Genomic DNA, 26,352 nt, shown 5'->3' on the forward strand with positions numbered 1-26,352 from the left:
CACTTCTCACTTCCGGGGGACAGCCACCTCTGCGCAGGCGCCTTAATTATCGCCCGCTCGGCGGTGTGGCCTGGAGACCGAGATGTGCGCGTCATGTGTGGGGCGGGGCTTCAGGTCCGTGCGCCCGGGATTGGCGGGAGGTGTGGACGAAGGGGCTGCGACGTTCTCTGATTGGTTCTTTCGCCGAGGGGCGGAGCCTGTAACTGGCGGGATCTGAGCGCAGCGCGCGAAATCCCTTCTGCAGCGGCTGCGGGGATGGTGCTGCGGGGCGGCGGCGGCGACCCCGAGGGCACACGGTGCGCAGCAGGGAGGGGTGGGCAGCCCGGGGGGTTGGGGAGTGGGCAGCCCGGGGGGGAGCGGGCGCTGGACGGTGCGACTCTTCGCAGGGATGATGGCCCCGCGCTGTCCGCCCTCAAGCGCCTGGAGCGGTCGCAGCGCACGGACCGACTGGACGCGCTGTTCGGCTTCGAGCGGCCCTCCGAGCCCTGCGAGCGGACTGGCTGGCTCATCAACATGCACCCGGTACGGAGCGGTGGGAGTGGGGAGGGGGGGGGGGGGGGGGGAGAGGTCAGAGGGGGGGGCTGGGATCTGCCAACCGAGCTGTGCTTTCAGCGGAGCTGAAAACGTGGTGCCTGCTTGCAGACCGAGGTGCTGGATGAGGACCGGCGGGCGGTGAGCGCTGTGGACTATTATTTCATCCAGGAGGATGGCAGCCGCTTCAAGGTGCTCCCTGCACTCTGCCGACCACCCCCTGTTTCCCCCACCAGTGCCGGTGAGGTGGCCATCACAGTGTATGTGTTTGTGTGCACTCCCCCAGGTGGCCCTGCCGTACAGACCCTACTTCTATGTGGCCACCCAGCAGGTGAGAGCCAGCCCTGCCCTTGCTGTGCTGCGTGGGCCGTGGGGGTGCAGGGCTGAGCTGTGCTCCTCGGCAGGGCTGCGAGCGGGAGGTGTCCTCCTTCCTGGCTAAGAAGTTCCAAGGAAAGATTGCGAAGCTGGAAACTGTCCCAAAAGAAGATTTGGATCTGGTTTGTATTCCTCTGCACTGCCAGATAGTGAATAAAAAGGGGCTGGGAAGAACAGGACAGAGTAATGCAGGTGGAAAGGACTTTAAGAGATGAGGAGCGCTGTAGGGCTAATAGTTAAGCACATTGTTGGGATGTGAACCAAATGCCTTGTAAACACTGGTGGCCATGGGCATCACCCACCTCTGTGTGTCCTGAAGGGAGCAGTGTGCTCCACATCAGCTTCTTACCCATGTTTGCATCTGAACCACGTTACTTATTGTTCAGTGATAATGTAGGGAATTATTAAGGTTGGAAAAAACCTCTACGATCTCTGAGTACAGCCCCAACCTATCCCACCGTGCCCACTGCCCACATCTCTCAGTGCCCCATCTCCACAGTTCTGGATCACCTCCAGGGATGGTGACCCCACCACTCCCTGGGCAGCTGTGCCGTTTCATTCCTCTCCACAAGCACACAGTCTTTTCATGACACGCTCAAGTTGTGTGGCATTGCAGTTGGCCTTCCCCAGCACCTCTTGTCACAGCCATCTCACCACCCACCCTGATGTTCCCATTGCTTTGCAGCCCAACCACCTGGTGGGGCTGAAACGGCACTACCTCAAGCTGTCCTTCAGCACGGTGGATGAGTTGGTGAAGGTGAGGAAGGAGATCTTCCCTGCTGTAAGGAAGAACAGGGAGCGTGACCATGCCAGTGACGTGTACACATCCATGCTGTCAAGGTGAGAGTTCTTCCCGTGGATCCTTGGTGTTATGTTTCTTAGGGATTTTCCATTCTGAGAACTGAATCCGTGTGTGCCTCTTGTTGCTCCAGGACAGTTCATGCAGCTCAGTGCTGTGCCTCAAGAGGGCCCCAGAGCCCCTTGGATGCTCTGTCTTGTGGTGGTTCCTGCCTGCAGCCTTCTTGAGTCCCTTGTTCCCTGGGGACGATCGCTCAGTTTCTCCCAGAGCACCGAGAGCATCCTTAGTACAGGCTGTGACTAAAGGAAAAACAAAACAAAGCCTTTTCCTACCAGAATGGGCAACTCTTTACAAAACTGGAAACACGCTTGATAACACCACAGGTTTTTAAAGTCTGCCAGCAAATCCAAATGAAAAAATCAATCTTCTCATTGCTTTCCTGTCCCTGATGTCTGATTTCCATTGAAACATATAGGAAGAAGAAATAACAAGGGAAATAGCATTCTCTGCTCACCTGGAAGGTGTATGTTTGCTGGCCAGAGTGTCTCCTGTGCTGCTCCATTATCTTTAGACCTGTTACCATACTTTGTGAATCCAAACCCATTTTGTTATACTGATATCTGTATGATTTTGTCAGTACCTCTGCACAGATGTAACACATAAGTATAACAGAAAGTGAATGTCAGATGGGGAGTGAAAGGATGCTCTCAGCCATAGGACCATCCTTCCACAAGGATGGTCATTGTATCAAAGGGAAACATTTCTCATTCTGTTCTTTACCAACCACCATCTGCTCTTTGGGTGTTGTTGCTGTCTTGTTGCTTTCATATAGTCATGTACAGTCAGTGCTGCTGTGTGCAAGATGAGCACTGACCTTCTCACATAAAAGACTGCCCAGGGAGGTGGGGGAGTCACCGACCCTGGAGGTGTTCAAGGAACGTTTGGGCGTTGTGTTGAGGGACGTGGTTCAGTGAGAACTGTTGGTGATGGGTGGACAGTTGGACTGGGTGATCTTGTGGGTGTTTTGCAGCCTTGGTGATTCTGTGATTCTAAAGGCTGCCTTTTTCCTCTGCTCCCTGCAGTGCTCTGGCTGGAGGCAGCCTAACCACAGTGGAGGAAGGAGCCTCCAAAAAGGTCACCAACCAAATGGACAACATTGTGGACATGCGGGAGTATGACGTGCCCTACCACGTGCGGCTCTCCATCGACCTGAAGATCCACGTGGTAAGGGATGAGGAAATGCTGTGCTTTCCCACTGCTGTTCTTGGTCCTGCACTGCTGCGCTCTCACCTCAGTCACTTGCACAGAAAAGTCAAGTGCTTGATGTGCAGCCCCAGTTCGTGCCTTTCTCCTGAATTATGCTTAATCTGCAGAGCTCTGTTCTTAGTCTACAAGCAGAAGCACTGCTGGGAGCAGCTTTGCAGTAAGGCTCTGCCCACCGTTCTGTTCCCAGGCTCACTGGTACAACGTGCGGTACCGCGGCAGCACCTTCCCCCCTGAGATCAGCCGCAGGGATGACCTGGTGGAGCGGCCGGTGAGCACCTGCAAAGGGCAGCACTCTGTGCACATGGATGTTCTCCTAGAAGCTGACTTCCAGCAGTCGTTCTCATCATGTAGATGGTGTCACACCATGGTGTTCATGGGGCAGGTTTTGGCTCTGGGTTTGGGTAGTGCTGTTGAGTTGGGTACGTGGTTACCGAGAGGAGCTGGTTCACCCACTGCACCAGCACTGGGTTTGGAAAGCCTGATAGGAATCGCCTTCCATTCAGCTTTAGAATCTGTTTTCATGTGTTTGGCCTTACTCAGGATCCCGTTGTCCTCGCCTTCGACATCGAAACCACCAAACTCCCCTTGAAGTTTCCTGATGCGGAGACAGACCAGATCATGATGATCTCCTACATGATTGATGGGCAGGTAATGGGACGGCACAGCCACCTTCATGCTGCAGCCATGAAACTGGGGAGCAGGCTGTTGTTCCAGCTCCAGCCAGGAGATGTCAGTTCTGTCTCTTTGTCACCTCCCAGGGCTACCTGATCACAAACAGGGAGATCGTCTCTGAGGATATAGAAGACTTTGAGTTCACTCCCAAGCCGGAGTATGAGGGTCCCTTCTGTGTCTTTAATGAGCCAGATGAAGTAAGTAGGTTCTGCCTGGTGGATGCAGCTGCTTTTTACACACTTGGCTGTCTTGCTGGCCAAAGAGAACTTACTGCACAGCACTCTGTCCCATGGAGAGACTTATGGGGCCCTGGAGGCATTCAAGGCCAGGCTGGATGTGGCTCTGGGCAGCCTGGTCTGCTGGTTGGCGACCCTGCACATAGCAGGGGGTTGGAACTGGATGAGCACTGTGGTCCTTTACAACCCAGGCCATTCTATGGTTCTATGATCCTGTAGGTTCTGTCAGGCTTTTTGATAGGGATGTAAGAGAGGTTCTGGCTGGGTGGGGAGAACAGGGGAAGGGCAGAGTAAACTGCATTATGTGTAATGTCTCTCTGTCAAGGAGATGAAGTTGCTTCATGGTTTTTTATTCTTCTTTTCCCACTAGGCTCATTTAATCCAGAGGTGGTTTGAACACGTCCAGGAGACCAAGCCTACCATCATTGTCACATACAATGGAGACTTCTTTGACTGGTAAGATCAGGAATGAAAACTAAACCAGTTCCTCCTGGGAAGGTGTGACCTGAGCTGTGGGTCAGGGTCGGGTACAGCCCTGATGTCCTTTCCTTTGTGTTGCTTCCAAAGGGGCTGGGTGGGACATGCTGTCATGTCACTGAATCCCCTGTTCAGTGCCTTTGAAGTATGAACTTCTGTAGATCACTTTTCATTCACATTATAACTATTCACATTAAAGCAGGAAGCTTTCACTGTGTCCAGATAGATAACAAATTGTATGTCATTTGTAACAAAATGATTGTGGAGCTGTAGGTGGAAATGAAGAGAAATGGCTGTTGAATTCTGTCCCATGCTGCCTCTTCCCCCAGGCCTTTTGTAGAAGCAAGAGCTGCGGCTCATGGAATTAACATGTACCAGGAAATTGGATTTCAGAAGGACAGCCAGGGAGAGTACAAAGCATCACAGTGCATCCACATGGACTGCCTAAGGTACCACATACTGCCTCCTTGCTGCATAACTGCATTGTTATCTCTTGGATTTATGTAAAATACCAAAAATTGGACCGTCTCCTGACCTGCCTGGCATGGGGAGAACAGGAAAGGACACGTTTGTGTGAGATTGCAGTCTGCCTCAGAAGCTGAGGTTTTGGTGGGGATTACCCCCTGGATCAGTGTTCGGAGGGTGGTTGACTGACTTTGCTGTCCTGGTGGTGTCTCCTCTTGTTTGCCTTTAAGTCACTGAGGTATGAGAGTGGTAATAGTGTAAATGTGAGCAAAGGAGTAATGCCTGGTCAGGATTTAAGTGCATAGGTAGAGATACAGTCAAGATCCTATTTGCACGCCTGAGCCCTTTCTGAAGGTGAGGGCTGGCTTCTATGCACACATTCTCACTGTCTTGTCCAGGTGGGTGAAGAGAGACAGTTACCTCCCAGTGGGAAGTCACAACCTGAAGGCAGCAGCTAAAGCAAAACTGGGCTACGACCCAGTGGAGCTGGACCCTGAAGAGATGTGCCGGATGGCTACGGAGGAGCCTCAGGTATTCCCAGGGTAGATGTGACACTGAGGGACATGGCTCAGAGGGCACGATGGGAATGGGTTGATAGTTGGACTTGATGAATCTCGTGGTCATTTCCAACCTTAATGATTCTGTGTTTATCGTTGAGCTGCTGTATCACATACAACTGGGATTAATTTGGCTCTCACTCTTCTCCAACAGACCCTGGCCACCTATTCAGTGTCCGATGCTGTTGCCACCTATTACATGTATATGAAATATGTGCACCCTTTCATTTTTGCCTTGTGCACCATCATCCCAATGGAGCCTGATGAGGTGAGTGCACTCTGAGAAGAACAAATTGCCTGCTGGGCAAAGAGCTGCATCTCCCACAGCACCACGATGTGCTGGCAATAGGGCTGACTCCTGCTGCCTTGATCCATTCCCATCATATCAACAGAGGAGGGGGAGAGCACTTGGAGGCTGCTCCTTTTTCTCCACCCCTGCCTTCCCACGAGCAGAGCCACCCTGGTCCCACAAGCCCTGTGTAGCACTTCTGAGAGCAGGTTTGCTTTCTCTTGCAGGTGTTAAGAAAAGGTTCTGGGACGCTGTGCGAGGCGCTGCTGATGGTTCAAGCCTATCATGCCAACATCATCTTCCCCAACAAGCAGGAGCAGGAATTCAACAAGCTCACAGAGGATGGCCACGTGCTGGATTCAGAGACATACGTTGGAGGCCACGTGGAAGCCCTGGAGTCGGGGGTGTTCCGTAGTGACATCCCCTGCCGCTTCAAAATGGTAAAGGGCCCTGCAACCATCCTGTGTGTGTGCAGATCACGGTGCTCTGGGGTGATCCTCCATTGGTGTTAATGTTCCCCATCTGCTTTTGCTGGGGTTGGGCTCTAGGAGTGCTCTAGGAGACCCTATGGACACCTGAAGCTGCTTGGGCTGAGCTGGGAAGGGATGGGGAGCTCTGTGGCCTCGTGCTGGCTGTTTGTAGAATTGCTGCAGAGGCAGAGGAGCAGCCTTTGTTTCTTCCCTGCGATGTGTGTTTTACTCTGGTGCCTTTGCGTGCACCTTGATGTGCTGTTCTACACTTTGGTCTCCAAACTGGGGCCAACACTTAGCAGTGTTGAAAGCAGGAGCCTGGAAGCAGGCTCAGCACTGTCCCCATGCCCCTGCAGAACCCTGCTGCCTTTGACTACTTGGTGCAGAATGTGGAGAAGACGCTCCGGCACGCTATTGAGGAGGAGGAGGGTTTGCCATTGGATCAAGTCACCAACTTCCAGGAGGTAATGTCATCCTCTGCCCTGGAGGTCCACAACAAAGCTTTTGGTGCTGCTCTCCCTTGTGCTCCTCCTTTGGTCCTTTCAGTTCTTAGTGCCTCTATGCAGAAGTAAAGAACCAAATTCAACATGTATTTGGCACATTAATTCCTTCCTATCTGAGTTTCATTTCTGCATCATCCCTCCACAGGTCTGTGATGAAATCAAAGTCAAACTGAATTCCCTGAAGGATGTCCCTAACCGAATTGAGTGTCCCCTTATCTACCATTTAGATGTGGGGGCCATGTACCCCAACATCATTCTGACCAACAGGTTGCAGGTGGGTGACATCAGGACAGTCTCTGTTTTATCATCTCTCTGATTTGATCCCCTTGAACAGCAGGGGTGAACCTTCTGCTCAGGGCAGGGGCATCAAATAAAGGTGGGGTCGAAACCAAGCATCATCTGACAAATGTGTCTCTTCCTTAGCCCTCAGCAATGGTGGATGAGGCCACGTGTGCTGCCTGTGACTTCAACAAGCCAGGGGCCAACTGCCAGCGCCGGATGACGTGGCAATGGAGAGGAGAATTCAGTGAGTACAACGGACACCTTGCTGTCCCACTCAGTGAGGCCGAGCACAGTAGGGACCTTGCTGCCCCGCTGGATGATGCTGAGACTGATTCCTGCTTCTCCTCTGGAAAACTCTCCTTGCAGTGCCTGCGAGCCGCAGTGAGTACCACCGCATCCAGCAGCAGTTGGAGTCAGAGAAGTTCCCTCCACTCTACCCCGATGGAGCACCCCGTGCTTTCCACGAGCTCTCTCGAGAGGAACAAGCCAAGTATGAGAAGAAGCGGCTGGCAGGTAAGAGTTAATGTCATGAGCTGAGGCATGGAGTGATGCTGTTCAGCCAGAACCTCGTGCAGCTCTGTCCACCCCTTCTGTGTGTCCACCTCCTCCCTCCATAGTGGGCACCGACTGCTGAGAAACAACCTGTGTTATTCCCTTGACCAGATTACTGCCGCAAAGCCTACAAGAAGATCCATGTCACCAAGGTGGAGGAGAGGGTCACCACCATCTGCCAACGAGAGAACTCCTTCTATGTGGACACGGTGCGAGCTTTCAGGGACCGCCGCTACGAGTTCAAGGGGCTGCACAAGGTACTGGGCTGAGTTCTGCTTTCGTTGTCCACCTGAGGATGGGGAGTTCTCACCAACTGCTGGAAGCCTGAGCCCTGAAGGATGGGTTTGTTCAGCCTTTGTACTCAGTAGGGATATGATAGAATGGTTTGAGTTGGAAGGGACCTTTAAAGGCCATCTGGTCCTGTGCAATGAACAGTGGCACCTACAGGTGATCAGGTGCTCAGGGCCCAGCCCAACCTGACCTTGGGTGTCTCCAAGGACAGGGCACTCAGCACCTCTCCAACTCTGCCTGTCACTCCCAGGTGTGGAAGAAGAAGCTGTCTGCAGCCATGGAGACAGGAGACGCCTCTGAAGTGAAACGCTGCAAGAACATGGAGATCCTCTATGACTCCCTGCAGTTGGCACACAAGTGCATTCTCAATTCTTTCTATGGCTACGTCATGCGGAAAGGGTGAGTGTGAGCTGGCTGAGTCCTCCAGGGAGCACCCAGGGTTGTTCTGGGGAGACTGCCACTTCCTTCACCTGCTTCCATAGCACAGGGATGAGGTGATCTCTGGAACACATCCCTCTTGCTTCTGTTAATGACTTCTGATCTTTGAGACCTATAGTGTTGAGCAACGAGGGACAGCAATCTTCTCTAGTTGTGTTTTCTTTGAGAAACCACGTAGAAGGAAAGGAGAGCGGCCTACCAAGGCGCAGTGCTGCTTTGTTCCTTGCTCTTCTCCCTCTGGATGCCTTCCTGCCCTTTCCCATAGCTGGCTGTGGGGTAGCAGTGCATCCCCTTCAGCTGGACTCCTCTGTTCCCAGAGCTCGATGGTACTCCATGGAAATGGCCGGGATTGTCTGCTTCACAGGAGCCAATATCATCACACAGGCCAGGGAACTGATTGAGCAGATTGGGTGAGTGTGTGTTGAGTTGGGAAATAGAGGTTCTTTTGCACACAGTGAGAGTGGGGTTTGAGTCTGTGGAGCAGAGAACTGGTGGGGGAACATCAGGTGCTGAAAGATCAGTGTTTTGTGTTGAAGATTCAGATTGCTGGCACTGGTGGTTTGTCTGCTAACTTACAAGGGCTTACTTTAAAGAAGGGACAGGAGAGTGGAGCAGTAGGCTGCATCCTCTATGCAGGCAGCAGCACAGCTGTTATTTGGTATCAGCTGCTGATTTCCTGAGTGATCTTCCTTCTTTCCTTAGGAGGCCTCTGGAACTGGATACAGATGGGATTTGGTGTGTCCTCCCCAACAGCTTCCCAGAAAACTTTGTCATCAAGTCAACCAATGCCAAGAAGCCAAAGGTGACAATCTCCTATCCAGGTGCTATGCTGAACATCCTGGTGAAGGTGAGTCTCACACCCATTCCAGCCAGCTTTGGAGGCTGGGGAAATGAGTGGAGGACTGACAAGGAGAGAAAGTGTGGTATCTCCTGGTAGAACCAGCCCAGCTGTTGAGTCAGACTGTTCTTGTGGGGCTGTGTCTGCAGGAAGGCTTCACAAATGATCAGTACCAGGAGCTGCAGGACCCAGCCTCTCTCACCTACGTCACACGCTCAGAGAACAGCATCTTCTTTGAAGTAGATGGGCCTTACCTGGCCATGATCCTCCCAGCTTCCAAGGAGGAGGGAAAGAAACTGAAGAAAAGGTAGGATTCAAAGCTTGAAATACTGTTATGTCCCCAGGTAGCTTTTGACTTTCCTTCTGAAGACTTTTTGTATTGGTTATGCTCTACCTCATCTCATTTGAATTCACCACTATTGGTCTTTCTGTCCCTCAGGAGTTCCAGTAATTCATTTCTGTGAGGTTACCCCTTTCTTCTCTTTTTTGGACAAAAGGAATAGGTGCTGCTGTTACATATTATTACATTATAGGAAAGCAGTTGTCATCAAATATTACTGATTTTTCCACAGCAACCCAAGTGGGAGCACCAGCAGTGTGGAGCTACAGAGGTGCCTGTGGACCTGGGTCTGAACTCAGAAAAACCATTTCCATCCTTCAGGACCCTCTGTCCTTAAAATGCTCAGCCTGACTGTGCTCTCTGCCCATCAGACAAGCTCTAACATCTGCCATCCCCTGTCAATGCCTTTCCATGCCATGTCTATGCCAGACAGATGAAACTGATGCCAAGCACTGAATGGATGCTGTACACAGGACTCTTCCCTCAGGGCCTCCTTTTTCCCTGTGGTTTCAGGGTGTTGGCAAAGGCATTTATTCCTTGGTCATGCTCAAATGGAAATAACGTAGAGACCACTGGTAGGCACCATCACCAGTGGAGGAAGTATGCAGCCATACTAGTGAGTTGGGCTGTCAAAATAATGTAGACTTGAGTATCATCTCTCTTCCTCTAGCTGAGCTTCTGTTAAGGTTTATCTTGAGACATACTTACAAATAATGGGTAGGGAAAAGCAAAAAAATGGAAGAGGGTAGCATATTCTTAGAACCACATCAGTAGCTACACCCAGTTTCCCCTGAATCATTTTGCTAAGCTTACAAACCTTCCTTCTTTTCTCTGAAGCTCTTTCTGATACCTCCCTCCGCATCTCCACCACCTTGCCCTGTCTCACCCCCTGGTCTTTACAGGTGTGCAGTTCAGCTCCCCCAGTTGGTACTGATGGGCTGGGGCACAAACTTTTGTGCTTTCACAGCTGACACAGTCTGTGTGCCCCAGGTATGCAGTGTTCAATGAGGATGGGTCCCTGGCTGAGCTGAAGGGCTTTGAGGTGAAGCGCCGGGGTGAGCTGCAGCTGGTGAAGATATTCCAGTCTTCTGTATTCGAAGCCTTCCTGAAAGGCACCACCCTGGAGGAGGTCTATGCTTCTGTGGCCAAGGTGGCTGACTACTGGCTGGATGTGCTGTACAGCAAGGTACGCATTGCTTTGCAGGTTGGCTGTTCCATGCATCCCTAAAATGATATAAAAGTATATGTAAGAGCTGGTTGGATGCTGTGATGTTTAATCACCAAACTCTTGCTGTATATTTTTGTTCCCCCCCCGCCTTCAGGCTGCCAACATGCCCGATTCGGAGCTGTTTGAGCTCATCTCAGAGAACCGTTCCATGTCTCGCAAGCTGGAGGACTATGGGGAGCAGAAATCCACCTCCATCAGCACTGCCAAGCGCCTGGCAGAGTTCCTGGGGGACCAGATGGTGAAGGATGCAGGGCTGAGCTGCCGCTTCATCATCTCCAAGAAACCTGAGGGCTCTCCTGTCACTGAGAGGTAGCCATGTCTGGAAGGGCCGAGGCTTGTGACAGCATGTGGGCACAGCAGGGTGACAGCAAGGAGAGAATGGCTGAGGCTCGCAAGGTGTAATGCAGTACAGCTGCTGCATGGTGGGAGGGGAAAACCCTGAGGTTAGGGGGTGCTCTGCAGCCAGGACGTTGCTCTGGGTGGCCACTAAGTGCTTCCTTGTGTTCTCCAGGGCCATCCCCCTTGCCATCTTCCAAGCAGAGCCCAGCGTACGGAAACACTACCTCCGAAAATGGCTGAAGAGCCCCTCGCTGCAGGACTTCAACATTCGGGCGGTGAGTTGAGCACGGCCTGTGGCTCTGCTGGGGCAGCTCGTCCCTCTGGCACCGTGTGGGCAGCAGCTGTGAGGAATCCCTAGGAAAATACAGATTTGAAGGACTGACTATCCAGAGGATAAGGAATTTATCAGGTGGTCGCAGCCAGAGGGTTGTGATCAGCAGCTCTGCGTCCAGGTGGATGCTGCTGAGGAATGGTGTCCCTCAGGGGATCATCTTGGAAATAGTACTCTTCAAAATCTTTATTGATGACGTGATTATGGGATTAATGCACCCATTCCTGGAGGTGCCCAAGGCCAGGCTGGATGGGGCACAGGGCAGCCACACAGCAGGAGTTGGGGTTGTGTGGGCTGTAAGGTCCTTTCCAACCCAAGCCATTGTATGAAGTGCTGAATCTCACATCTAATGGCAAAACCTAAACTTATATCCTTCTGTTCTGCTTCCTTCACTCCCCACTCCTCTGCCCTGTTTGCAGATTCTGGACTGGGACTACTACATTGAGAGACTGGGAAGCACCATCCAGAAAATCATCACTATTCCTGCAGCCCTGCAGCAGGTACAGGAGTGGGAAGCAATTCCGTGCTGGTAGGAGAGCATTAAACAGGGACTCTGATTTGGGGCTGTTCCTTAGGTAAAGAACCCGGTGCCACGGGTCCGGCACCCGGACTGGCTGCACAAGAAACTCCTGGAGAAGAATGATGTGTACAAACAGAAAAAGATCAACGAGCTCTTCACTTCTGAAGGCAAGAGGCAGGTAAGGAGGGCAAGGGAAGGGTGCTGGCTGTGCTAAGCAGGGATTGGTCCTGCAGCACGCCTTCCTGTTGCCTTCTTCCCCCCCAGGTCTTCGCCAACCAGCCCCAGGAGGGCACACCCAGCTCACAGGTTGGCGACATAGAGGATTTTGGGGCTGCCAAGAGCCTTCAGCCATCTGTTCCCATTGCAAACAAACGGAAGCGAGTCCCTACTGCAGAGGAAAGCCAAGAGATGTCCCAGAGCTTGGAGCTGTCCCAGTCCTGGCGGGAGATCCTGGGTCCTCCTCCCTCCATGGGCACCACCAAGGTGGGCAGAGGAAGCTGGGGGACAGGCTTGGGGCCGTGTGCCAAGCTCTGAGCCCACTCTGCTTCCACGGGTTGTGGCTACAAAGAGAGATGCAAGTGAGAGAGGCCAAATGGGGGCAAGTGGGGGCACGGGCTGGGGCAGGAAGGCCTGCTGGCACAGCACTCGGGGTCGCACAGATGGGAAGCAAGCGCCGGTTCTTGGGGTCGCCCCTCACACACCGTCGATCCACGCAGGAGGAGCTCGTGGCCTGGCTGCGTTTCCACCAGAAGAAATGGGAGCTGCAGGCCCGGCAGCGACGCGAGCGGCAGAAAAGGCGGCGCCTGGAGGACGGAGGGACGGCGGCGGGCGGCGGGGTGGTGCGCGATGCCCTGTCCAGGGGGCTGGGCAGCTACCTGCGCCGCACCGCGCGCAGCATCCTGGACCTGCCCTGGCAGATCGTGCAGGTATTGCTGCCAATCTCAGCCCGTGCGACTGCTCATTGGCCGTGTCAGATCCCCAAAGTGCTCCGTGGGCTGTGTGTAAGAGCTAATTGCGCCTTGGCTCTCCCCGCTCATGCCGTCTCGAAACCTGGGTCCTTGCAGATCGCTGAGACCAGCCAGCCTGGCCTGTTCAGGTTGTGGGCAGTGATTGGAAGCGACCTGCACTGCATCAAGCTGAGCATCCCCAGGGTGTTCTACGTCAACCAGCGCGTCGCCAAGCCCGAGGAGGGAGCGGTGTACAGGAAGGTGAGGAGCTGTTCCAGCCCCAGTGCTTCTAGGACAGGGAAACCTTGCCCTTCAGCTCGTGCTGTGAGCGCCCCTTCTATTGGCAGGTGAACAGGATCCTGCCCCGATCGAACCTGGTGTACAACCTGTACGAGTACTCAGTCCCTGAGGACATGTACCAGGAGCACATCAACGAGATCAACGCTGACCTCTCTGCTCCAGACATCGAGGGAGTGTATGAGACTCAGGTAACCCCTCCGGTGCTCGCATTCCCTCCATGTTTTTAAGGAGTGCTGAGTGGTAGCTTGCTGCTCTTACTGTGAGTAGCAATGGCAGAGGACACCTGGAAGTTAAAAATGCAGGGGCATAGTTACAGACTGGAAGTCAAAGACCCACCACAGTGGAGTACTCTGGAATGTAACCACTTGTGCATGGGCAGAGGTGAAGAATAGCAATATGGGGTTTAAGGTATGTCAAGGAAAGGGGGTTGGGTTTATTTGGAGACCTTTAAGCAGAAAGATCTTCCTCTAAACCAAAGCAGAATGAGACTGCTTATATTTAAACTAGGAAAGATGAATAAACAGACAATTCAGAGTAAAGATGAGGAAAACCCCCATGTAGTTCTCTAATCCTCTAAAATGAGTTTATAAAATCATGGTGTGCCAGAAAGAAGAACGAGACACAGCTTGAAATTCTGGGGAAGAGCAAAGAACCTAAATGAGGTTCAGCTATACACACGTAAAGCATCAAACCAACGTGAAATGTACTGTGCTATTAGCAGTGGCAGCCTGAAAATGAAGAGGAGAAACTGGGATGCTTGCTTCTAATTGAGGACATTTATTCAGCATCTGAAAACCCAGCGATGGGAATATAATTGAAAAGTCACTGTAGCCTCGGGATCTGACCTATATAGAAGAGGCAGAGTAGGCTGCACCATTTTCAGAGTGGTGCTGTATGTGGAAAGAAATGTAAAGGCAAACAAATTTGTAACTAAAATGCAATATAGAATTACTACAGATTGAAGCAGGAACAGATTCTAACCAGGAAAAGCTTGGTCTGCTCAGAGGTGTTTTTAACTACAAAATCTTCCAGCAGCAAACCTCAGTCCCCTCCACTATTGTGATGTTTAATCAGTAGAACCAGATAAAACCAAGAAGCTAGCTAAGAGGCAATTAAAAATAATAATTGAGATAAAACAAAGTGCTCAGAGACATTAAAAAGATGCTGTATTGGCATAAACACAAAATGATTAAGGGATGGCAGGTCATGTGGGGTCTAGATAGGAACAAACACGAATTAGGAACACGGTGTGCAGCGGCACCAAAGCCAGGCCTGAGGCACCACAGATGCCCACGTTTTTGAGCTGGGTTCAGCCTGCTCAGCCTGGATGTTGAGGGGAGTTAGGCTGAGGGCTGCCATCCAACCACGTCTCTCGGTACAGGTGCCACTGCTGCTGAGGGCCCTGATCCAGCTGGGCTGTGTCTGCATGGTCAGCAGGCAGCTCGCCCGGCACCTGACGGGCCGTGAGGCTGACACCTTCGACATCGAGCACCTGGAGATGCGCTCGCTGGCACAGTTCCCCTACCTGGAGCCGGGTGAGGCAGCAGGCAGAGCTGCTGATGGTGTGCCTGGCCCCCAGCACACACCACTCACATGCTCTTCATCCATAGGGAGCATCCGCCACATCTACCTCTACCACAGCTCCCAGGGCAGCAGGGCCCTCTTCGGCCTCTTCGTCCCCGCGCAGCGCAAGGCTGCTGTCTTTGTGCTGGACACGGTAGGAGCCTGGAGGCTTTCTTTATGCAGACAGCAGCGGGTTTTCATCAGTGATAGCCTGTCCTGGGCTCCCAGCATGCAGCCCTCACCCTCACTGCATCACGCTCTGGTTCCAGGTGCGCAGCAACCAGATGCCAAACCTCACCACCATGTTCTCAGCAGAGCGCAGCGCGCTGCTGGAAAGGGTGGGCGAGGAGCTGCTGCCTCCAGACAAGCACACCTTTGAAGTGCGTGCCGAGACCGACCCCAAAGCCATCTGCAGAGCCATCCAGCGGCTGCTGCTGGGTTACAAGGTGAGAGCTGGAGGCACCCCGTGGGTGTGCTGTGGGAAGAAGGTGCTGTGGGAGGCACTGCTGCATAGATGTGGGTGTTGCTGTGGGGTTTTGCCACGCTTTGAGCGGCTTGCTGCGGAGCCCGATGCTTCAAGAGGTGCTGTGTGCAGTGCTGAAGGTGCAGTCCCGACAGAGGGATGAAGAACGTGGCCCTGTTGGCCTCCAGTGGAGCACTGGTGCTGGCTGGAGACGTGCAGGACGTGTCTTCTGCTCGCAGGATGAGCGCCGGGGTCCCACGTTGATTGCTGTGCAGTCCAACTGGGAGCTGAAGCGGCTGGCGAGCGGCATTCCCATCCTGGAGGAGTTCCCCCTGGTCCCCATCCGGGTGTCGGATGACATCAGCTACTCAGTCCTGGACTGGCAGCGCCACGCAGCCCGACGGATGATCCGCCATTACCTCAACCTGGACACGTGCCTGTCGCAGGCCTTTGAGATGAGCAGGTGCCTGGGGTTGGCCACATTGCACTGGGGTTGCCACGTCGCCCTTAGGGTTGCCAGGCTCCTCACCGAGAAGAGACTGCAGCCAAGCCAAGGGCAGGTGCTGCATGTCCCTTGTTGGGACAGGCGTGGCTGTGCTCACTCCTGCTGACTGTACTTCTCCCTTTCCTCCAGATATTACCACATTCCCATCGGGAACCTCCCTGATGACATCTCCACCTTTGGCTCTGACCTGTTCTTCTCACGGCACCTCCGTCGTCACAACCATTTGCTGTGGCTCTCACCCACGGCCCGCCCAGACCTGGGGGGGAAGGAGGCCGATGACAACCGCCTCGTCATGGAGTTTGATGAGAGAGCCTCGGTGGAGATAAACAACCCTGGCTGCTATTCCACAGGTGAGGAGGGCAGAGCCAGGTGTGCTGCTCTGTGTGTACTGCACAGGGCTGGATGCAGTTCCTAACTTATGGATGCCAATGGCAGCACTGGGAAGAGTCTGGGATGGGGATGCCCTGCCCACCTGCTGAGAGGTTGTGCTTCTTCGTAGTGTGTCTGGAGCTGGACATCCAGAGCCTGGCTGTGAACACAGTGCTGCAGTCCCATCATGTAAATGATATGGAAGGGGGTTCCAGCATGAGCATCAGCTTTGACGTAATTCAGCAGGCATCCTTGGAAGATATGGTGACAGGGAACCAAGCTGCCAACATCCCAGCCAGCTATGACGAAACCGCCCTCTGCTCCAACACATTCAGGTAGGGCTGGAGGAGCTGGAGGCTTACAGAGGCACTTATTTACCCTGTGGCTGAGGGCCTCAGAATCATCCTGCATATCTCTGAAAGCGTTGTCCCTTTCTGGAAGGAGGAAGGGATTGTTTGTGGCCGGTGGGGTGATGTTCCTCTGTGCTCCCTGGCAGGATTCTGAAGAGCATGGTGGTGAGCTGGGTGAAGGAGATCACGCAGTACCACAACATCTATGCAGACAACCAGGTCATTCACTTTTACCGCTGGCTTCGCTCTCCTTCCTCTCTGCTCTACGACCCGGCGCTGCACCGCACGTTGCACAACATGATGAAGAAGCTTTTCCTGCAGTAAGTGAGAACGGGAGCTTGCCAGGCCCTGAGAAAGAAGGGACAGGCATAGCGTGACATTTGTGACCGGGATGCTGTTGGCACCCCCAACCAGATCCTTCTGTTGCATCTTCCTAAGGCACAGGGCTGCAGATGGGCAGTGACTCAGAGCCGCTGTGCTGTTTGCTGCTAACGGGGAGCTGGATGGCAGTGGTTCTTCCTGCATGCTGAATGCAGCTCCTGTGCTCTGCCTGCAGGTTGGTGGCTGAGTTCAGGCGCCTCGGCTCTTCGGTGGTGTACGCCAACTTCAACCGGATCATCCTGTGCACCAAGAAGAGGCGAATCGAGGATGCCATCAGCTACATGGAGTACATTATTAACAGGTGGGCAGCACCTGGCTTCCCTGAGCTCCTGTAGGATTCAGTCCAGAAGGGACCTTCAGGAGAACATGGGTGATTGCCCTGTCGCTGCCAACATCACTCCATCCCAAGGAGAAGGCTGTTAATTAGGGCAGATGCTGATGCCATGGGTGACTGCAGTCTCTTCCCTCCAGCATCCACTCAAAGGAGATCTTCCACTCTCTGACTATTTCCTTCTCCCGCTGCTGGGAGTTCCTGCTCTGGATGGATCCAGCCAATTATGGAGGTATCAAGGGAAAAGTGCATTCTCGCATCCACTGCGGGGAGGTAAGGGAGAGGAAGCACTCAGTCCCCAAGGAGCTGAGCTGAGGCTGGGGTTGAGCTGACTGGGGAGGCATCATCTGGCTCCGAGGAGCTCTTTAACATCACTGACTCATTGTGTGCTGTTCCAGAAGGATACCAGCAAGAAGCAAGCACTGGAGGAGGGAGACAGTGAGGAAGAGGAGGAGGCAGGGGAAGAAGAGGAAGACGAATCCAACGTGGAGGAGCTGCTGGAGAACAGTTGGAACATCGTGCAGTTCTTGCCACAGGCTGCCTCCTGCCAGAACTACTTCCTGATGATTGTGTCGGGTGAGTAGGGCCTGGCAGTTGATCCCAAGAGCCCTGCAACAAGGCGGCTGCTGCTGCCCCAACACGGGCTGTCCCCATTGGTGTCCCTGCAGCCTACATCGTGGCCGTGTACCACAGCATGAAGGAGGAGCTGCGGCGCAATGCCCCCGGCAGCACTCCTGTCAAGAGAAGAGGCACCAGCCAGGTGACCCAGGAGGCACAGGGCGAGACAGGAGCCATGCCTGGTGGGTGCCCAGCGTGGGCTTTTGGGGCTGGCATTGCTGCAGCCCAGGGGAAGGCAGGGAGCCTCCAACCTGGCCGGCCACAGCTGCACTGCATGCACTCACAGCTCTCCACTTGGTCTCCCTAGGCATGATCACCTTCTCACAGGATTACGTGGCCAATGAGCTCACTCAGAGCTTCTTCACCATCACGCAGAAGATCCAGAAGAAGATGTCTGGTTCCCGACACACCACTGAGCCATCAGACTTGTTCCCAGTGCTGCCCGGCTCCCACTTGCCACTCAACAACCCTGCTCTGGAGTTCATCAAATATGTTTGCCAGGTCGGCTGGGTGGGCTGGGCTGCTTCTCTGAGGGTTTGTGCTCAGGGCTCAAAACTCTATAGTCCATTGGCTCTGATCTGTCACAGCTTTCCTTCAGGAGTGCACTGCAGATCTGCAGCCAATTTGTTTTGCCCTGCCCTGCTCTCTATCTGTGTGAAGTGTGAGTTGTCCTCAGGAGGACTCTGCTGGTGTGCTCACTGGGCTGTCTCTTGCAGGTGCTGTCCCTGGATGCCAATGTCACCAACCAGGTGAACAAGCTGCGCAGGGACCTGCTGCGCCTCATCGAGGTGGGAGAGTTCTCAGATGAAGCCCAGTTTCGGGACCCTTGCAGCTCCTATGTGCTCCCTGAAGTCATCTGCAGAAACTGCAACTTCTGCAGGGACCTGGACCTGTGCAAGGACCCAGCCCTCTCCCAGGTGCAGCCGTGGACACAGAGGCTTTAGCGTGGCTTTGCTCTATGCCTGTCAATCCCCCTCCCTCATGCCCTTTGCTTGGCTCTGTGCTGCTCAGCCTCCCCTAAAGCCCATTTCTATGCACCCCCTTTTCCAGCTCTCTGTGAGAAGCCCCAGTGCTGTGTGCTCCATTCTCTCCAGGAGCAGAGTTCACCCTGATTGCATCTCCCTGGCACTGGGGACTTCCCAGGCAGCTTTGTTTGGCCGTTTCCTCTTAGGAAGATTCTGTTCTGTGCTCACTGCCCTCCCCTTTGCATCCAGGACGGATCGGTGCTGCCCAGCTGGGTGTGTTCCAACTGCCAGGCACAGTACGACTCTGACTCCATAGAAATGGCCTTGGTGGAAGCCCTGCAAAAGAAGCTGATGGCCTTCATGCTGCAGGACCTGGTGAGCACCGGGCTGCCCTAGGGGGGGCAGATTGACCTTGCAAACAGCACGGAGGCGTTGGTCCCACACGTCTCATCAGCCCGTGGCAGCACTTCCCTGTCTTTGTGCCTGTTGTGTGCCCAGCAGAAGGCTGGGTGTCTCATCCCGTCCCACCTCAAGCTCCTTTGCCTCTTAGGTGTGCAAGAAGTGCCACGGCGTGAAGGACACACACATGCCTGTGTACTGCAGCTGTGCTGGAGACTTTGCCCTCACCATCTCCTCCCAGGTACTCCTGCAGCAGGCTGCCTGGCCCACCCCCATGCTGCTGGCTCCCTGCGTGGTGACTTTCCTACTGGGTTAGGGTTAGGATGCCAAACCCCGCTGCCCTCCTGCCTTTCCTCTAACCACTGTCCACCGTGTGAGCTTCTTTTCTCCCTCCTCCCTTAGACCTTCATGGAGCACATCACCATCTTCCAGAACATTGCCCGGCACTATGGCATGGCCCATCTGCTGGAAACCATCGAATGGCTGCTGCACACCAACCCCCAGCTCCAGCACTGAGGCTGCACCTGCATCCTGCATTGGTTAGGAACTGCTGGGCGCTGCACCAACAGGGGAGGAGCTGTGCTTCCTGCAGCCAGCCCAGCACGGGGCCAGGGTGTGTGGGAGTTGTGCTCCATAGGGATCTTGTGCTCAGGGTGGATGTTAGTGCTGGAGGTGTGACCCTGTGTGCCAGCCCAGTGTGTTTTTAATGTAAAATATGTATAAATAAATGTTTTGTTTAAAGCACGCCTGGTTCTTGCAGAGGGGCAGCAGGGCAGCTCCTGGCTGTGCAGGAAGGAGCAGGGAGCTGCCTCTGTTTGCTCCTGGGCTGCAAGCAGTGAAGGCTGTGCCCCTCATTTCCAAATGAACCGGGCTGGAGGGGCAGCAGAGCCAGCCCCTAATGCGATTGCTGCTTTGTGCAATTGAGTTAGTGTCTGGCTCAGCCCATACTGCTGGTAACTGCGTCCCAGAGGGCTGCAGCCGGGGCTGGGCAGTGCCTCCCTGGGGCTCAGCCTGAGCACAGTGTGTTGCAGTCACTGCTGTCCTACAGCACAGCCCTGGAGCAGCAGCATGGGGTCCTCCACCCCAGCAGTGCACCCTACCCTGCTCTGGGGTGTTTCCCACAGCCCTTGAGGCTCTGTGTGCTGCAGCCCTCCCCTCACCCCCCACCCTGCTTTCTCCCCTGAGCCACTGTGGGAGGCTGTGCTGTAACACGAGAGCAGGAAAACAGTGGATTATGCTCAGAAATAATACCCCACTTGCTTACTGCCAGGCGCCAGCTGCACAGTGCTGTTGGGCTGGGGCCAGCAGCACTGTGGCTTTGCAGGCAGCCTCTGGGCAGGGTTTGTGCCTTGGTGGCAGCCCCAGAGCCCCTCAGCTCCCCTGGCTCTTCTCCCCCAAGCGCAGCAAGCAGTGGTTCTTGCATCCTTCCATTGACACAGGCGTGCTGAGCAGTGATGGTTTATTGGCAGCAGTAGTGGGTGGCTGTAAGGTGCATTGTGCCCAGCCATGGGCACAGCTCTGTGTGGGAAATGTCAATTTGGGGATGGAGGGGAATGTTCTGGGGCTGCAGAGGAGCATCTTCAGCCCACCAGTACCTGCTCAAATTTCCTGCTGCTGTACCGCCGCTCCTTGTCCATGCAGCACAGCAGCACCCAGTCGCAGAGGAAGGAGCCCTGCAGAAGAGCGCAGTGAGGTCAGTGCAGGGCCATGGGCTGAGTCCCACAGCCCGGGACACTCACCAGTCCCACTGAGGTGAGCGCAGTGGCCAACGTGATGACCGTGGGGATCAGGCTGAACTTCCCTGCCTGGCCTTGCACAATCACATCCACACGGATCCCATAGGCTTTGGTCAGCACCCGTGTGCAGGTCCCGTTCCAGCTGTAGTACTTGGCAAACCTGGAAAGCGTGCGGGCACAGGTGTGAGGGCTGGAGGAAGACACGGGGACACTGAGGGGATGGGGCTGTCACCTGTAGTTGTAGCCTGGCGATGCCAAAGTCCCTTTGGGGTCGAGGCGACGGAAGGAGTAGCGCGGGTTGCACTCGGTGTCAGGCAGATCCAGGTTGCAGTCCCAGCTGATGATGACACCGATCACTCCACCCTGCAGCAGGGCAGCAGAGCTTGTGCAGCAATAGCACACTGCAGGCACAGCACCCACAGGTGCCCATCATCCCCAGGTGCACAGCATCCCCTGGGCACTGTATCTCCAGGACGTGGCCTCCCCAGGACAAGGAGCTCCCCAGAAGAGCTAAAAGGGAGGGACCCGCAATGCTGGGGGATGTTGGGGTGAGGCTGCGCATTGCACCGCACCTTCTCAGCCAGCACTGCAAAGTCCTCGCCTGCCTGCTCAGCCAGGAAGCCCAGCCTGAAGATGGGGCAGTACAGCGCGGAGGTGGCATTGAAGGTGCAGCTCTTCAGGTAGTGGCTCTCGGCAGCCTGAATGTTGGCCCTGGGGAGAGCAAGGTAGGGAGCTGTGCATCAGGGGATGGGGTAGGACTGGTGCCGGAGCATCTGCAGAGGGCCCTGCAGGGATGTGCTGTGCCACACAGCATCTCTGCTGCTGCTGTTGCCACGAGGGGCCACTGCCTGGATCCCAACCATCAGCCCTGGAACCTGCAGTGCTCACTTGGAGAAGCCGAAGCGGGGGAATCGGATGTGGTTCTTGATGAGGATGGTGAACTGCGCTGCCATCTCCACCAGGGACTCGCTGGGAGCAGAGGAGTGAGCACAGAGCGCTGCAGCTCTCAGCCAGCCTCACAACAGGGACATTGCTGCCCCTTATCATGCATCCCCAGGTGGGGGCTGTGCACAACCCAGGCCAGCACGCTGCCTGTACCTGCTGCTGCCTCCATGGAGAGGGCACCAGGCCAGCACCTCACAGCTCCTCCCACTGCCCCCGGACATGCAGCGCCCCGTCCTCACACCTGCAAGGTAGGGGACAGGCACTCAGCATTGGGTCCTGCCCGAGGAGAGGCAATGCTCTGTGCCTCCTGGGCTCACCGTGGTGGGATGCATCCGTGGCCCCAGAGACGCAGTCCTGCTCTGAGTGGCATGCAGCGCTGGGACCCTGCGGGGGAGTGGGGATTGGGATGGGAATGGGGATGGGGATGGGATGGGAATCGAGAAGGAGATGGATGGGGATGGGATAGGAATGGGGATTGGGATAGGGTTGGGAATGGGGTGGGAATAGAGAAGGAGATGGGGATGGGAATGGCAATGGGGATGGTGGGGTGGGCACACATCCATTCACCTCCTGCCATGGGGAACAGCTGTGTTCACTGGTGCCTCACCCTCCCCCTCCCCCCTCCCCCCCTTAGTTGCCAAGCACAGCTTGTCCCCCACACACCACCCTGCCCCGTGCCCACCGTGCTCACCTCATGGCACATCCCCATGGCCTGGGCAGCGCTCACCTCCACCCGTGTGAGGATGCTGAAGCTGCTCCCACCCTACAGAGCAGCCCAGGGGGAGGACAGCGGTCACGGCACAGCCAGGAGGAGTCGAGCATCTCCAGAGCAGCAGAGTGAGAGCTCACCTCGGGGGGGGCCACGTACTCCCCAACATCCCAGACCTTGCTCGGTGACTGCGTCACGCCCTTCACTTTGGTGATGACGGAGCTCTCAGGGCCCGTCTCTCGCTCCTGGTAGCCCTTCTGCACGATGAACACATACCTGCGGGGATCGGGACAGGGACAAAGACAGAGACAGGTGTCAGAGCTGCCAGCATAACGAAGCACAGGGTCAGATCAGATCGGTTCCTACCCCATCCCACTCACCCGATGAAATAGAGCAGCACCAGGAGCTGCAATGCCCGATACGCGGTGCCGAGGAGCCCGTCCCTCACCACCACCACCTTCGGGCTGGAATAGCTGCTCACCGCCCTCCGGCAACCCGGCCCCATCGCCGCTGCGCTCCGCCCGCCACGGCTCGGCCCGGCCCGACCCGGCAGCGCTCCCTGGGGGCTGCGGGATGGCTGAGGAGGGAGGCTCGGCTGCACATGGCCCAGAGCCGCCGGCGCGGAGCAGAGCCGGGAAAGGCAGCAGAGCGTGTTGCAGCCCGTGGTTGTAACCGAGGGTTAATGATTCACTGTGAGAGAGCCCAAAAGCACATCGATGTAACAGTCATCGGTGATGGTTGTGCAACGGTCGGACGCAACACGCCCAGCGTTAAGCAAGCCCGGGGTTTGTTCCCCGGTGAGCTGCTCACCTCCCGGAGCGGTGAGGGCACAGCGCAGCGTTGCTCCTTTCCCAGCAGGAGGAGGGGATGTGCTCGGGGCACCCGTGCTGCGTTTCCCAAAATCCGAAGGAATTCACAGAGGTGCAATAAACGAGCACCTCCCGGGAACACCGAGGTTTGACCGGAGATGCAGAAAGCGATGGGAATTGCCACCCGCACCCCATCCTGCAGGAACACGAGTGGGTTCGGCTGCCTTTACCTGCGCTCCGCTCGTGCCTCGGGGCTCTGTTCCCCCTCTGGCAGCAAAACAACGACGGGGCCAGGGCCGTACCGCCAGCGCGGGACACGACCGCTCCGCTGTCCCCACACGGCCCCCAGCACGGTGCCACCTCCCCGGCCCGGGCAGCCCATCGGGACGCGTCGGGCGCAGAGAAGCGTTCGGCCCCGTGCCGGCCTTGGCCACGGCCTCGGCCACGTCAGCGGAGCCGGGAGCCCGACGGGTGCGACGCGTGGGGCGGCGGGGTGAAGGGCAGAGCGGTGGCGGCCGCGGTGCCGTTATCTCCCAGACGAAGACAAACTCGGCGGTCCCCGGCGCGCTCACGGCTGGCCGTGCGAGCACAGCCTGGGCTGCACGTGAGGAGGCCAGGGGACGCGCAGCTCCCCCCGGGGCCGTGGCGGGGCCGCATCCCCACAACCACTCGGTTACCCCGAGGGCGCCGTGCGGCGGCCGCGGGACCTTTGTGACTCAGAGGACAGCGCGGGGCCGTCGTGGCACGGCGGACTCTGCCCCCCGTGTGCCACCGCGGAGCCCCGACGGGAGGCGGCGAAGCTCCGCGCGGTGCCCGCCCGCCTCCCGCAGTCCCGGCCCCGCGATGAGCGCCGCGCGCCCGCACCCGCTCCGCACGGCGGCGCGCCACGCGGGGGGGCTCCCGCGCTCCGGGCGGGGCGGGGCGGGGCCGAGAGCGGCGCGGACCAATCGGCGCGCGGAGCGCCGCCGGCGGCGCGGGCTTAAAGGCGGCGGCGGTGACGGGGGGCGCGCGCGGGATGTGGGCGCGCGCGGTGCTGGCGGGAGCGGCGCTACTGGCCGCCGCGTGCGCGCGCGCCTGGCCCGGCGGAGCGGTGTGCGCGCGGCGGGTGGCGGCGGGCGGCGAGCGCTACGCGGCCTTCCTGAGCGCGGGGCCGGGGCCGCCCGCGTTGGTGGAGGGCGCGTGGGGCGGGCGCGGAAAGCTGCGGGGCTGCTGGGCGCGGCGGGACCCCCGCGAGATCCGCGCTTTCCTCGCCGCCTGCGCCCGCCGCCCGTCCGCCGCTCCCGCGCCCGCGCTGCGCCGGGACGTGGCCGCGCTGTGGAGGCGGCGGGCGGCGTGCGCCGAGCCATCGCCGCACCGCGGGAACCGCAGGCGGAGGAGGGGTTGGACTGTGCCGGGGACGCTGTGGTGCGGGGCCGGGGATTCGGCCGGCAACTCCTCCGAGCTGGGTACGGGCCGGGGCGCCGCGCGGGGCCGCGCGTGGCGGGGCGGGCACTGAACATCGCCGCCCGCAGGTCTGTTCCGCGGCCCCGACCGCTGCTGCCGGGAGCACGATCGGTGCGGGACGCAGATCGAGGCGCTGCAGTTCGGCTTCGGCATCCGCAACTACCGCCCGCACACCGTCAGCCACTGCGACTGCGACGCCGCGTTCCGCCGCTGCCTGCGGGCCCTCAACGACACCGTCTCCGACCTCATCGGAGTCACCTTCTTCGACCTCCTGGAGGTGCCGTGCTTCGTGCTGCGGCGCGCCGAGCAGTGCGTGCGCTGGCACTGGTGGGGCGGGTGAGTGCGGGGCCGCGGGAGCCGCGGGCTGCGGCCGTCGGGCGGCTCCTGATGCGGCGCCCTCAGCTGCGAGCGGTACGCGGTGGTGCCGGTGGCCACGATGGTGCGGCAGAGCCCCTACGGCACCGCGGTCGCTGCGGCCGTCGGGAACTCCGCGTGCGACGAGCAGCCCGGCGCCGTCGGAGAGGCGGAGCGGTGTGAGACCGGCGCGGGGAGCGCCGCGGGAAGACGGAGGGGTGAGCGCCGGATGGGGACCGGAGAGGGCGTCCCCGGGCCGAGAGCTTCGGTCCGATAGCCGCTCTCTGCCGCCAGGGCTGGGGAGGCTGTGCAGAGCCTATCGGCACCTGGATCGCTGCGAGCACCGCATCGCGCCCCGCGAGACGAAGTACGGGCTGCGGAACGGCGGTGCGCGGACGCTCTTCCACTGCAACTGCACCCGCAGGTGTGTGCCGTGCGGCGGCCTTTCCGTCCGTCCGTCATCGCCCAGACCGGGGCTGGAGAGGGGGGACGGGTGGGGTGCTGAGAGCTGCCCCGCTGTCCCCGCAGAATGGTGAGGTCCCTGCGCAGGGCGAGGGGCCCCGGGGACGCGGAGCCGCCGCTCCTGGCGGAGCGCATCGCCGCGCGCTGCTTCGTGTTGGAACCGCAGGCCGAGTGCGGAGCGGAGCGCCGGAGCGGGTGAGTGCGGAGGGAACGGGGATGGGCCGGGGCTGACGGTGCTTGGTTCGCCGCAACGCTCTGTGTTCTGTTCCTCCAGCAGCTGTGACGCCGCGGTCCGGGCCGTGCTGGTACCCGCACGGCATCTGAGGACCACGCTGCGGCGCCGCGGTGCTGAACGTCGGGAATGGAACGAGCAGGAGAGCGGCGGTGATGCTCTGTACGAACGGTGCCGGCGGGTGGCCCTGGAGCAGGGGATGGGAGCCCCGCAGCACCCCGCGCCCCGCTGAGCCCCAGCGGATGGGCTGTACCGTGCGTGGGGAGGAGCTGCGCTGCGGGGCGGAGCTGCTCAATGTCGGGTCGTTGAGAGAAAGGATGGCACCGAGAGTGGCTGCTGGCGTGACTGCGTGGGGCAGGAAAGGGGTGGAGGAGGCTCAGCTGCCATCCCTAGGAGCTGCGGCTGCCACCACAGCAAAGGGAAAGGAGAGGGGGCAGGAAAAAGCGACCGCCCCTGAAGGATGCTGCGGGCGTGGGAGCCCCGGGCAGGACGGTGCCAGGACCCCCAGCCCCGGTTTTGCCCCTGCAGCAGGGGAGTTGGGGCGAGTCAGGTTCCACCCCGAGCTCTAGAGGTGGGAGCACAGTGCCGTGCCTCGGGAGGGTCAGGGCCTGCGTGTGGCACAAGGCAAATAAAGGGCAGAGTGACACGGTGCACGGTGCTGGGGTCCTGCAT

The 26,352-nt window shown here is 57.3% G+C and overlaps 3 protein-coding genes across 5 annotated transcripts; 2 read left to right on the forward strand and 1 right to left on the reverse strand.

Annotated features, from left to right (window-relative positions):
- Positions 1–205: 205 nt before the first annotated feature.
- Positions 206–19,754, forward strand: POLE (DNA polymerase epsilon, catalytic subunit). 2 transcript variants are annotated; one of them, XM_048964355.1, is made up of 49 exons: positions 206–296; positions 387–522; positions 643–723; positions 818–862; positions 936–1,028; positions 1,592–1,746; positions 2,788–2,929; positions 3,159–3,239; positions 3,512–3,619; positions 3,730–3,840; positions 4,250–4,335; positions 4,686–4,805; positions 5,220–5,352; positions 5,533–5,646; positions 5,895–6,107; positions 6,494–6,601; positions 6,786–6,914; positions 7,064–7,166; positions 7,289–7,435; positions 7,586–7,731; positions 8,016–8,164; positions 8,521–8,613; positions 8,906–9,050; positions 9,191–9,348; positions 10,372–10,567; positions 10,704–10,918; positions 11,121–11,223; positions 11,699–11,779; positions 11,855–11,977; positions 12,064–12,282; positions 12,516–12,725; positions 12,864–13,007; positions 13,094–13,234; positions 14,428–14,581; positions 14,657–14,763; positions 14,879–15,055; positions 15,312–15,535; positions 15,707–15,927; positions 16,077–16,281; positions 16,443–16,616; positions 16,853–16,978; positions 17,149–17,281; positions 17,407–17,584; positions 17,677–17,808; positions 17,934–18,127; positions 18,343–18,543; positions 18,841–18,966; positions 19,142–19,231; positions 19,393–19,754. In XM_048964355.1, exons 1-49 carry the CDS (start codon positions 256–258, stop codon positions 19,504–19,506), a joined length of 6,825 nt encoding a protein of 2,274 aa, XP_048820312.1. In that variant the 5' UTR covers positions 206–255; the 3' UTR covers positions 19,507–19,754. The 2 variants fall into 2 exon arrangements, with proteins under 2 accessions (XP_048820312.1, XP_048820313.1); XM_048964356.1 differs by having other exon boundaries at positions 17,410–17,584.
- A 698-nt stretch (positions 19,755–20,452) lies between these two features.
- On the reverse strand, positions 20,453–23,586 carry P2RX2 (purinergic receptor P2X 2). 2 transcript variants are annotated; one of them, XM_048964109.1, is made up of 11 exons: positions 23,492–23,586; positions 23,191–23,385; positions 22,521–22,656; positions 22,363–22,434; positions 21,989–22,055; positions 21,825–21,912; positions 21,615–21,695; positions 21,299–21,437; positions 20,959–21,089; positions 20,730–20,886; positions 20,453–20,663 (listed from the first exon to the last, which is right to left on the reverse strand). In XM_048964109.1, exons 1-11 carry the CDS (start codon positions 23,569–23,571, stop codon positions 20,571–20,573), a joined length of 1,239 nt encoding a protein of 412 aa, XP_048820066.1. In that variant the 5' UTR covers positions 23,572–23,586; the 3' UTR covers positions 20,453–20,570. The 2 variants fall into 2 exon arrangements, with proteins under 2 accessions (XP_048820066.1, XP_048820067.1); XM_048964110.1 differs by lacking the exon at positions 23,492–23,586 and adding an exon at positions 22,761–23,070 and having other exon boundaries at positions 23,191–23,429.
- Positions 23,587–24,204: 618 nt separating this feature from the next.
- On the forward strand, positions 24,205–26,322 carry PLA2G3 (phospholipase A2 group III). Its single transcript, XM_048964440.1, has 6 exons — positions 24,205–24,634; positions 24,701–24,968; positions 25,035–25,204; positions 25,281–25,410; positions 25,515–25,643; positions 25,723–26,322. Exons 1-6 carry the CDS (start codon positions 24,205–24,207, stop codon positions 25,910–25,912), a joined length of 1,317 nt encoding a protein of 438 aa, XP_048820397.1. The 3' UTR covers positions 25,913–26,322.
- The last annotated feature ends 30 nt before the right edge of the window (positions 26,323–26,352 follow it).

The sequence above is a fragment of the Lagopus muta genome, chromosome 17 (genome assembly GCF_023343835.1).
Source record: "Lagopus muta isolate bLagMut1 chromosome 17, bLagMut1 primary, whole genome shotgun sequence".
Lineage (NCBI taxonomy): Eukaryota > Metazoa > Chordata > Aves > Galliformes > Phasianidae > Lagopus > Lagopus muta.

What these genes read in the sequence shown, in the direction of transcription:
- POLE (XM_048964355.1), top strand. Translation starts at nt 256, where the DNA reads ATGGTGCTGCGGGGCGGCGGCGGCGACCCCGAGGGCACACG. An exon ending in AATGGAGACTTCTTTGACTG is followed by an intron (nt 4,336 to 4,685) that starts GTAAGATCAGGA and finishes CTCTTCCCCCAG; the next exon opens with GCCTTTTGTAGAAGCAAGAG. An exon ending in CGAGACAGGAGCCATGCCTG is followed by an intron (nt 17,809 to 17,933) that starts GTGGGTGCCCAG and finishes TGGTCTCCCTAG; the next exon opens with GCATGATCACCTTCTCACAG.
- P2RX2 (XM_048964109.1), bottom strand. Translation starts at nt 23,571, where the DNA reads ATGGGCTGCCCGGGCCGGGGAGGTGGCACCGTGCTGGGGGCCGTGTGG. An exon ending in TGCCCTCACCGCTCCGGGAG is followed by an intron (nt 22,657 to 23,190) that starts GTGAGCAGCTCA and finishes CGATCCCCGCAG; the next exon opens with GTATGTGTTCATCGTGCAGA. An exon ending in AGTACGTGGCCCCCCCCGAG is followed by an intron (nt 22,435 to 22,520) that starts GTGAGCTCTCAC and finishes GCTGCTCTGTAG; the next exon opens with GGTGGGAGCAGCTTCAGCAT.
- PLA2G3 (XM_048964440.1), top strand. Translation starts at nt 24,205, where the DNA reads ATGTGGGCGCGCGCGGTGCTGGCGGGAGCGGCGCTACTGGCCGCCGCG. An exon ending in CGCTGGCACTGGTGGGGCGG is followed by an intron (nt 24,969 to 25,034) that starts GTGAGTGCGGGG and finishes CGGCGCCCTCAG; the next exon opens with CTGCGAGCGGTACGCGGTGG. An exon ending in CACTGCAACTGCACCCGCAG is followed by an intron (nt 25,411 to 25,514) that starts GTGTGTGCCGTG and finishes CTGTCCCCGCAG; the next exon opens with AATGGTGAGGTCCCTGCGCA.